Source organism: Papaver somniferum, chromosome 2 (genome assembly GCF_003573695.1).
Source record: "Papaver somniferum cultivar HN1 chromosome 2, ASM357369v1, whole genome shotgun sequence".
Classification (NCBI taxonomy): Eukaryota; Viridiplantae; Streptophyta; class Magnoliopsida; order Ranunculales; family Papaveraceae; genus Papaver; species Papaver somniferum.
In genome coordinates this window covers 41,776,690-41,787,011 of record NC_039359.1, presented here as the reverse complement: position 1 = coordinate 41,787,011, position 10,322 = coordinate 41,776,690, and the positions used below count along the sequence as shown (strand labels likewise).

The following is a 10,322-nucleotide window of genomic DNA, read 5'->3' as shown; positions in this document are numbered from 1 at the left end:
TAAAGGTAGGTTGTGAGGGCAATGAAACATGAATTCCAAATTAATTACCTTTTATTAAAAAGTTTATGTGTGTAGAATAAGTCTAACGGTGGAAGAGTTTCATTTCCCTAATTCGATGACACCTCATCACTTGGAATAGGGAAGAACAAATGTGATGGTGGACCGTAAATGGGTTCCAACAACGCTATCACAAATTGTGTTCATTCTTGACTCACAAAATCGATGATCAGAAAGGACAATCATAGTTAAATAAAAAAATCAACCACAAAATTGAGTGCATTTCAGATTGACTCTCAATGCAATCATAATTGCGTTTTAGCTTGGATTCTAAGTTGTCTTTCATGAAATTTTGGAGTATGGCTTGTAAAAAGTGTGGAACACTCCATCATGAAAGCCATTAGAATTGACAACGGACAATTTTTCCACACTTCCAATAATTTGGATTCCACCGTAAGACTTGGTTTAATATAATTTCATTCTATGCGTACAAATGACAGTAATTTTTGATCTCGCTCTATCGAAAGTCAAATTTTAGTTGTTTTAGTCTCAGGATCATGGTTCGTGGTTCATTATTATATCTAACCATGTTGCACTCTGAGCATTAGTTTACGGCCGGCCAGCTGCAAGATTCATACATTTTTCAGCCATCTTGGATGCTCTTATAGACGGGGATCAAAGTATAGTTTTGTCGGTGGGTACCAAGTACCAACTACCAATAACCAAATAAAGTTCAAAGTCGTGGGAATTTCCGCTAATATTATACTCCAGCCTGTATATCTCCACTAGCAAGATTTAACTTCATTTCCTTATCTTTTCTTCATCAGTTTAAGAGATTTCTCTTGCAGCTATATATAAGATCCCGTATAAGACAATAACCATTAAGCCAACAAAATCTTTTTAGCCGAAAAAGGATAGCTGCATTTTTAAGATGATAAAGGTGGAAGTGACTTCGACAGAGATCATTAAACCATCATCTCCAACACCAGATCACCTTCGAACCTACAAACTTTCCCGCTATGATCAAACCTACAGTTTAGTTTATGTTCCCATCATCCTCTTTTACGGTCCTACAGATGGTGGTAATGATGATTACCTCAAAAGATCCGTCCGGCTAAAGAAATCTCTGTCAGACACCTTGACCAGCTACTATCCGGTAGCTGGAAGGATTAAAGATGACAAGAATATGTCCATAGAATGTACAGATGAGGGCGTTACCTATATCGAAGCACGGGTACAAGGTAACATTTCCGATTTTATGAACCGGGATGCAATTCAGCATCTCCTACCTCATGATCTCCATTCTAAAAGTTTACTAACGGATAACGAACCTCTATTAATTGTTCAAGTCAACTCTTTTGATTGTAATAGAATAGCAATTTGTATCTGTATGTCGCATAAGATTGCAGATGCAACAACTTTTGTCACATTCATCAATAGTTGGGCTTTAGCCGCCCGGGGGTACACCTCTGAATCAACTGCGGTTCTACCGACGTTTGATTTGTCGTCTCTGTACCCTCCAGTAAATGGACTCAACTTCATGGGATCAAATGATCAACAGATTGTTTCTACCAAGAGGCTTGTTTTTGATGCCTCCAAAATAGCACTGCTAAGAACCAAGTACAAAGACCCATCAAATGGAGAGTACCCAACACGGGTACAGGCGGTTTCTGCATTAATATGGAAGGCCGCAATAGCTGCAAGTTCTTCCCCTAGACAAAGTATATCAACCCATGCTGTAAACATGAGGGCAAGAGCAGAACCACCATTGCCTCACCAATCATTTGGAAATCTTGCCATACTGGTGGTATCACAACCTTCGAGAAAGGAAAGTGAAGGGGCAGAGTTGGCTGGTCTCATGAAGGATTCCATAAGAAAAATCAACTGTGAGTATACAAAGGCTATGAAAGGCGAGGAAGGATACTCGAAGTTCCAAGAGTCAATGGCAGTGTCGTTTGCAGGATTTATGAAGAATGACGCTTACTTTTTTAGTAGCTGGTGTAAGATACCATTATATGAAGCAGACTTTGGGTGGGGGAAGCCAGTTTGGGCGAGTGTTGTCATGCTGCCATACAAGAATATAATCGTTCTGATGGATAACAAAGCTGGAGATGGAATTGAAGCGTGTGTCAGCTTGGATAAAGAAGAGATGACGCTGTTTGAACGCAACCAAGAACTCCTTGATTTTGTCAGTTTTTCAGACTGAATTTGTTAGTTTTCAGGTTGATGATATAGAAAAAATAGAAAGGTAGAAAAGAAAAGAAAAGCAGGTACTTTAAATTTATGAAGTCAAAGGTCTTTTGTTCGAGGATCTAGTTGTTGGATGCCAACACGATAACTGTTAGTTTTAGCTTATGCTTCTGATGTGCTGCTGTCCGACTTGTTTCTTGTTGTACTGCCTTAGCAGGTATGAATGGATAACTCCAGACAAATGCATATTATGTGTACCTGTTCTGTTCCAGTGGAGTTGTTACCGAGTGTGAAAAACCTTAACCTCGTCTGAAACAAAATGTAATCTTGGAACTGATATTGAACGACTTATTACTGCAAGTTATTGAAATGGGATCAAGTACCAAAACAAAACTGAGAAAATCACGTTAATATATTCAAGTGAGAACTGCAGTGAGTAAGCTAATGAAAAAACGATTTTGCAGGAGCGAGCAATCACACTAAAAGATGGGCGCGAACTGAAAACCATTGAACTTCAACATCTATTATTTACCGAAAACATCTGTACTCAAGAAGACATTGTCTGCTTCTGAAATGTTGTGCACCACACTCTGTATATATTGGTTCAATGAGAAATTTTAAGAAAGCTTCACATTCTGTAGCAAGATGCAATTTCCAAAGAAGTGTTGGAAGGGTAGTAACTACACTAGATTATGACTTGGACATCACTGCAAACTTAAAGAAATGTATGCAGTTATCTGTAGGTTAATTGGTAACATTATTTGAAAGACCAATCAATAAAAATGATGATTGAGACTGAACAACAGTGAATAGCAATACAGGATAAGCAACAATAGCAATTCAACTCACTTACATTACGATTGCTGAGCAGTGCACAAAGAACCCGCTTTTTCGTTGGATCGAACATTTCTTTCTCCTCGCTAAGTTCGATTCATTAAAGTAGAATTCATGTCAGCTTCTTAAAGATAACGAAGGATTTTTTATTTATTTTTAGCATTAAGGATCAGTTCCGCCGAGTACAATTACATGAACAACCAAATACAGTTTCTGTCTTAGCATATGCCATCTTTCTTCTCAGCTCAAGATTGAGTAGTTGAGCGTTTGTAAGATTCGATCAGGCACTTCCTCTATATGTACAAGGACAAACTTCTCCAGAAATTTCTTCTCTGGCATGTCCATAACTGATAATAAACTTAGTGTCGACTTCACCAACCCCTTGGATTTCAATATCTTCAACACCTCATACCGTGGTTTCACCCTCTTCTCCAAGCTATAGCTAAACAATGTCGGCTTCGATGAAATATCCGTATGGCTATAACCAAGCTCCTCTATAAAGAAATCTGCAACCGCTTTTACTTTCTGCTCAGAAACCCCTAAGCAATAGGGAGACTTTTTAAATGCAGATACAATATCTGACTCCGACCAGCCATACCTCTCAAACATTTCAAATTTCGCTTTAACAGTCGCTTCGTTCATGCAGCTTAACACAAACAAAGCGTGAATAAACATTCCAGAACCCTTCTTAAACCCAAATTTCTCTGCCCGGGATACATTATTTTTCATCTGGTCTGCTTTCAGTGTGAAAAACCTTGGATACTGTAACATAAAACTTGAAATCCTTTCATCACGCACACCACATTCACTTAAAATCTCGACATTACTACCAATTATCTTAGGAAGGTCCATAGTAAGTAGCCAATTACTTTTCTTGAGAGCCTTAACAATATTGGCATTAGAATGAAAATATGACTGCAGAAAGTTTATATTGGGTAAAAGAGTTGTATCAATACTGTATGCAAGAATGGACGGGTTTTTGTGAATGAGGTCAGTAATATCAGAACTGGATAAACCCAGCTCTTGAAGAAGAGTAAATTTAGGTTGAAGGGTTTTAACTTTTGTTGAAATCAATCTGGGGTACCTTGAAATGATACTGTTAATGTAAGAATCAGAGAACCCATTCTGCTTCAGAAAATCTGGGACATTATTTATATCTGTTGAGTTGATTTTGGTTGGAATTAGTTTTTCTTTTTTGAGACTAAATGAGTTGATGAAACTATTTCTTCCACTCAAAAGATGAATGTTTTTAGACAGAGTATACATTTTCTTATCTCTAATACTAGTTACAGATTCCCTGCTAAGAACTAAGCAGATACAAGAACTTACCTTTTTTGCTCTGAAATCTGAACGTGTGTGGAGATTTTGAGGTTGAGATGTTCAGAGAGAGAGTTCTTTCATTTCCTTGTAAACTTCAGGCTGTAGTTAAACTTCCTTGGATAGAGTTCTTCTCTGGGTATAACCCAGTTGGCGGCCAGGTGGTAGATTTTTGTTTTTTTGGTGCAAATAATAGCCAGGTGGTAGACTTGTATTGCATGTCCCCACGCTTGTTTACTTGGATTCATATTGTGCCATAATCGCAACCGTGATATGAACAACAAAAATTCGAACAGCATCTATTGAAGGCATCGTTAGAAGCTGATTTTCGGACGGGGTTTGGAAAAAGAAGGCATGCAGAACTGACAGTAAAGATCTTTGGAAATGCAAGGGTAAATATAGTCTTGCTCTTGCCCCTCTATAGGATTCTTACAGTGCACAGGCACATCGGACATATAATGTTCAGACTTCCCGTCTTTACTCTTTAAGTAAAGAATCCTTCATTCACCTGTTCTTTTGCCAATTGATCCTTCAACTAAGAGTATTCGCAGACAACAGTTAAGACTGTTTTTTTATCAAGCCAACATAAGATACAATCGTGACTTAAAAATATACAAGAATGTTCAGAAGTCGGACCGAGTATTCATATGTGAGGATGTAAGTCATTGTCAAAACAAAAACTATTTGAACATCAAACCAGAACCTAATAAGATACATTTATACAAGTGGAGAGAGCAATTATCAAAAAGAATCTTCAAGATACTTGAGCATGGTAACGATGACTTTGCTGGGAATTATGAAGTTAACCTTGTTCTTTGTATGGAGTCCAAATGAGTTTGCTAACATCAACATCAAGGCCCCCCCGTCCGGCTGCTTTTAAATGCCGATCAAGTACCTTAGGATCTGCACAAATTGCATGCTGCCCTTTCCTGTACTGGATCAGGTCTAGACCCTGTAAGGTGGTCAAAATATCGTCTGCTTTTATGGCAGTCATGTCGCTAAGCTCCTGAAAACACAAGCGTAAATATCACTCAACCCATGTTGGCATGTCTTCGCTTGGATCCTATAGTTAAATGTAGAAAAAGAAAAACAGTTAAAATTATGGGTATCATGAAGGTGTACCTTAATGGAGATATTGCTCTTGTGCTTTTTCAGGATGTCAAGAAGCACCCTTGTCCAGTATCCTCTGTAGCTCAGAAGTCCTAGGTCAGAAAGTGGCCTCTCCGGTGTCCCTACTTTGCCTTCTTTCTTAGAGAGCTCATAAGCTGTTTTATGTTCTATACATATTAGCAACTTTGGAATAGATAATAATAAATTATCCAGAATTGCTTTACCATATATTTCAAGTGGACAACGGCCGCAAGGATTAATGAAAATAAATAGCCAGGCATAGATTAAGAAGTTTCACATTACACGAGTTTTTAAATGGCAGGCTCACTAATTGTACAACAGATGTTCTTTGTGGCGATATAATTCAGAATATCAGATGAAGAAAATAAGAACTCATCAGAAACAAAGGGGGATACATGAAGAAACAGTAGGCAGAAAACTTACAAAATGCAATTAGAAACTTTCCATAGCCTTTCCTTTGATAAGGAGGAAGTGTTAAAATGCAGGCCAAATTATAGGATTCCTCAGAATGTTTCTCCTGCATCAACCGTGGTAATTTAAATTTAGTCCGCCCAAAGACTCATTACAAATTGTTCTTCCGAATAATGCCCTTCTAAGAGATGTATCTTTTACTCTGACCTTTCCTAAGAAATATATCCAATGAAGAAAAATTAGAGACTGTGACAGCCACTATAAACAGATGCTTACCTTTGAGAAATATCCAACCATGTGACATCCTCTTTCATCACATTCGCAAAGAACATAGAAGAGAAACAGATCAACATCATAGTAAAGAGTCTTGTGATCAAGAAACAGTTTCGCTAAGTAGCACAGATTTTGGCCGTAGACCTTGTTCTTCTTGCCATCAACCTGTTCAAGATGTTCGGACTCGGATGAGCTACATCGATTGGAAAAATATAAATGTAAAACATAACAGGATAATTCATTATATTGCAAAATACCAAAACAATGAGAAGACTGTAAAACGAAGAAGGATGAAAAATGAGACAGGCAAAGTTCTTTCTCTGGATGCATTAGGAGCTAGTTTGATCGAATGACCAAAAGTCCTCATATTGTTTATGCCTGTACGACAGACGTAATTTTCAACCGTCCAGATGGTCACTTGGATTCTTGCTTCCCATATTTTGTAAAAGATTAAACAGAAGCTAATAAGTAATAACATTTATTTTGTGAAAGATTAAATAGAAGCTAATAAGTAATAACATGAATAACCCAAGTGGAGTGGTGAAGTAACAGCAGCTTAGCCATTTTTACTGCGAGTGAGTGTCACTGCAGATGCTTCATTGTTTAGAAAGGAAGACTAGTACACCCTTTGAAATGTAACCTTCCTGCGTATACATTTATTCTTTCAACTGATATCAAACATATAGGTATGCCTATACAGGCTTGAAACTTATCTCTATCACTCGTCTAGCTTATAATTGCTAAGGCGGGGTTCAGCAAGCAGTGAGAATATATTAGGGAGTGAGAGCTACCTTATCCTACAGCTCTACACAGTCTATCTGGGAATGAAACTTATTATCATCTTTGATAAGTATATGTACATCTATTGCAGGTGCAAGAATGAAAAACTGCATAGCAGGTCAATACTCTTGACCGGAACTTTCATAACAAACCAACCAATTAATAAAAAGTTTGTAACTACAACTAAGATAGGCTACTTGCCTCAAACATTGAAAGTGTACCACTGCGATAAATTTCGTCACCAGGGGGATGCTTTAGATCACACTTCCTCTGCAGAGAAAAAGCAAACGAAATACAGTAAACAAACATCCGTGATCTCCTTATCAAAAGAGGTTTTGTCAAAGCATGTAACAGGTACAAATTTATTTTGTTGTATGAAACTGTAAATAGAACAACAAATAAAGCATAAACAAAAAGGATAGACTACAGGACTAAGTCATACTTGAAAAATAGCTAACATCAAGGCCCATGCTTCGTTGTACTTTATCATGACAACACATAATCAAATCAAACGGGAGGTGGTCTCTGAGAATAGGTGCAGAACTAAATAACAGAGCTCGCACATTTGGAATGAGGTGATATGCGGCAAATAATTAAACTAAAAGACAACGCATCAATAGGGCCTATAGCTTCCAAAGCAGAAAAAGAGAAGGAAACGAATGACTAGGTTTATCAAAGAATGGCAAGGAAGACCATTTAAATCACAGTAGCCCCTTTAAATTAGCTATACAATTTTTACCAATTGCAGTATAAAGGACTTTAAAACACTCTACAAGACAATTTCATGTGCGGGCAAAAACTGATCAGAAACTGAAGTTAACTCACCATATGCCTCTGAAGCTGTTCTTTACGTTTCATAAAATTGAGGCAGAATTCACAAAAGAACAGTTTCAGCGTATCATTGTATTCTGGTGGAAAAGGTGAGAAATACCACGTCTCGATCTCGTATCTCCCAAGTTCTATAGTTGCTATATTTTTGACTTTTGTGAATTCTTCGTGCTCACGCAAACTGGCAGCATCAAGCTCCTCATGGCCCTGCACATGATATGAAGAATGGAGACATGGAGTTATAGAGTTATACTAGCTCAAAAGAACATTCCAAATGAACTAAGATGAACCAAAACTAAAGAAGAGAGTGTTCAACTCGTCAATTATTAGGAAATTTGGTTCCTAACAGAATGCCTGATCTTCCTTAAAAAGCAGAGTATTCAGCTTGAGAGAGACACATTGATTTTTAGAGTGAGGCTAGGTTTGGGTTTGGGTTTTCAGCTGTTCATAGTAAAGATCCATGTAAAAAATGACAATCCACATTCTACATTTTCCCCTCTATACCAGCACTGAATTCCGAAACACAAGCAATAATCTCTTACATTTGCGAGTACATGACAATATTTGAATATCATATATGGTTATGGCAGATGGGTTCTATATAAAAAACAATTATAGACCCAAAAGTACAATTTTTAACAAACAATAAGTATAACAGCACACCATTTGGGGTCTGAGACGGATACATAAAACTATACCTACATGTATGGCTATGTCTGTATTCTGGTAATCTTCTAACTAACAATAAGTGACATACCTACTGGAGAACTGTTGAATGAATTCCTATGCTTACAAATTCAGGGTAGTAAGTGTTTGTTTTCCTATCTATGTACAAAAATGACTTTGAAAGAACTTCATGCGAAACCTACTAAACACAATGAATAATCAAGGAGGTCTTCCATCCTAGCATCGAACCGTTACTTCAACATGCTGTTATCTTAACTAAGTGTGAAAAGTCATTTGAATGTATAGAGGACAGGAGTACGGAAAAAAGCTTTTGCACATTAGAAAATGTTGTATCCTCTCAATATCATATCAGATGTCAAGCAGATACCACCATAAAAATTTAGTTTGCACATAGTTTCAATATGAAAATTTAGTTTGCACATAGTTTCGATATGTACATGTTATTAGATCTAAATACAAAGATAGATAAATGAAAAAGAGTAACACAGAAAAAGGTATAATAACTCTAAGGATTCATAGTATGATAGTAAGATGAATATTTACTTACCTCGACATGTGTCTCGTCAATCTTACGCTTCTGATGGCGTGTCATTTTCAAACTTGTTGCCTGAATATAAAATGTGTAAGAAATTTCCTCAAAGTTCAAGAGCGTAAGCACATCCAAGACAATTAAAAGGCAAAAAGACAACAGTACCTTGTCTTCAACTTTTTCATCGACATCAGTCTCTACTGAGTTCAAATCAAGTTGTTCAACCTTAACCCACTCATCAAGCCTCCTATTAACTATGCACAAAGCAAAGTCCATAGTTAGCAATCAACCTTTGAAAGAATTATAGTACAAAACAGAACAAACAAACACCTAATTGTTCAATCTGATCAACTTGCCGCAGTACCTTTAATTTCCCAAAGAATGCAATAATTACCAGAAAAACACACAAACAAACAAACAAACACCTATTTACAAGTTCACATTAAACACAAAATATAAGCTATTCAAATCAAGCATGCCCCAACCCCAATTTTCAGAAATTATTCTATTTTTCAAGAAACTCTGCGAGTCATATACAAAATCCCTAAACCCTAATTTAACAACAATTTTTCGTTCTTGTATAACCTAAAAATAAAAAATTAAGCAACAAAAAAAAAAACTTACATTCAGTGTAATGAACGTAGTATTCATAATCATTAGGACCACCACAAGGTAATCTTCTTCGTTCAATAACTTTAACAGGATGATATTTTCCATCTCTCCATCTACACATAACACGACTACCCACTTCAAGTGGAGAACCTCCTGCACCACCAGCGCCACCTAATCTTCTCCTCCTCAAAGAACCATCATTGTCAGGTGTTAATGGCTGCTGGTGCTGTTGTGGTTGTGGATGAGGATTTAAAATTTGATTTTGATTCTTTGAAGAAATTAATCTCTCTCTTTCTTTGTCTACATCCGTCGGAGCATCAAATCCATCTCCATGATGATTCTGTTGTTGTTGCTGCTGCAGTTGGTTTCCATTGCAATTAGCGTTTGTTCCATTCTCTACAGATGTCGTTGTGGTTAGGGTTTCCAACGAACCCATTCTTCCCCTTTCTTTTTCAGGATTAGAACAGAAAATAGTTTAAGAAGAAGAAGATGCGCAGATCTGGGTTGCGGGCACCAGTTCTGAATCAAAGCCGACCCTGATGTTAGGATGAGGACGGGCCCGGCTTAAAAGTTAATGGCACCCTTTAATTTAGAGGATGGCGCCTCCTGGTACTTTCTAGCGTTAAAATCTTCCAATTATGTTTGCGAGACGGGAGAGTTGAAGGTTATATAATATATAAACCTGTTCTCAGTAATTGACTTGTTGTATCTGTATTATAAGGGACAATGGTGT

At 37.2% G+C, this 10,322-nt stretch overlaps 3 protein-coding genes across 3 annotated transcripts; 1 reads left to right on the top strand and 2 right to left on the bottom strand.

Annotated features, from left to right (window-relative positions):
* The first annotated feature begins 783 nt into the window (after positions 1-783).
* On the top strand, positions 784-3,212 carry LOC113347460 (salutaridinol 7-O-acetyltransferase-like). Its single transcript, XM_026591119.1, has one exon. It carries the CDS (start codon positions 929-931, stop codon positions 2,201-2,203), a length of 1,275 nt encoding a protein of 424 aa, XP_026446904.1. The 5' UTR covers positions 784-928; the 3' UTR covers positions 2,204-3,212.
* A 49-nt stretch (positions 3,213-3,261) lies between these two features.
* Positions 3,262-4,287, bottom strand: LOC113350883 (transcription termination factor MTERF4, chloroplastic-like). Its single transcript, XM_026594986.1, has one exon. It carries the CDS (start codon positions 4,285-4,287, stop codon positions 3,262-3,264), a length of 1,026 nt encoding a protein of 341 aa, XP_026450771.1.
* Positions 4,288-4,882: 595 nt separating this feature from the next.
* On the bottom strand, positions 4,883-10,109 carry LOC113347459 (putative MYST-like histone acetyltransferase 1). Its single transcript, XM_026591118.1, has 9 exons — positions 9,602-10,109; positions 9,143-9,231; positions 8,996-9,055; positions 7,759-7,968; positions 7,135-7,203; positions 6,157-6,318; positions 5,893-5,986; positions 5,461-5,603; positions 4,883-5,344 (listed from the first exon to the last, which is right to left on the bottom strand). Exons 1-9 carry the CDS (start codon positions 10,023-10,025, stop codon positions 5,141-5,143), a joined length of 1,455 nt encoding a protein of 484 aa, XP_026446903.1. The 5' UTR covers positions 10,026-10,109; the 3' UTR covers positions 4,883-5,140.
* Positions 10,110-10,322: the final 213 nt, after the last annotated feature.

Bases quoted from the DNA above. Each gene is read 5' to 3' on its own strand.
- LOC113347459 (XM_026591118.1), bottom strand. From the start codon at position 10,025: ATGGGTTCGTTGGAAACCCTAACCACAACGACATCTGTAGAGAATGGA. The intron at 5,987-6,156 runs GTAAGCATCTGT...CGGTTGATGCAG, and splicing joins TGGTTGGATATTTCTCAAAG to GAGAAACATTCTGAGGAATC. The intron at 5,345-5,460 runs GTACACCTTCAT...TTGTGTTTTCAG, and splicing joins AGAGCAATATCTCCATTAAG to GAGCTTAGCGACATGACTGC.
- LOC113347460 (XM_026591119.1), top strand. From the start codon at position 929: ATGATAAAGGTGGAAGTGACTTCGACAGAGATCATTAAACCATCATCT.
- LOC113350883 (XM_026594986.1), bottom strand. From the start codon at position 4,287: ATGTATACTCTGTCTAAAAACATTCATCTTTTGAGTGGAAGAAATAGT.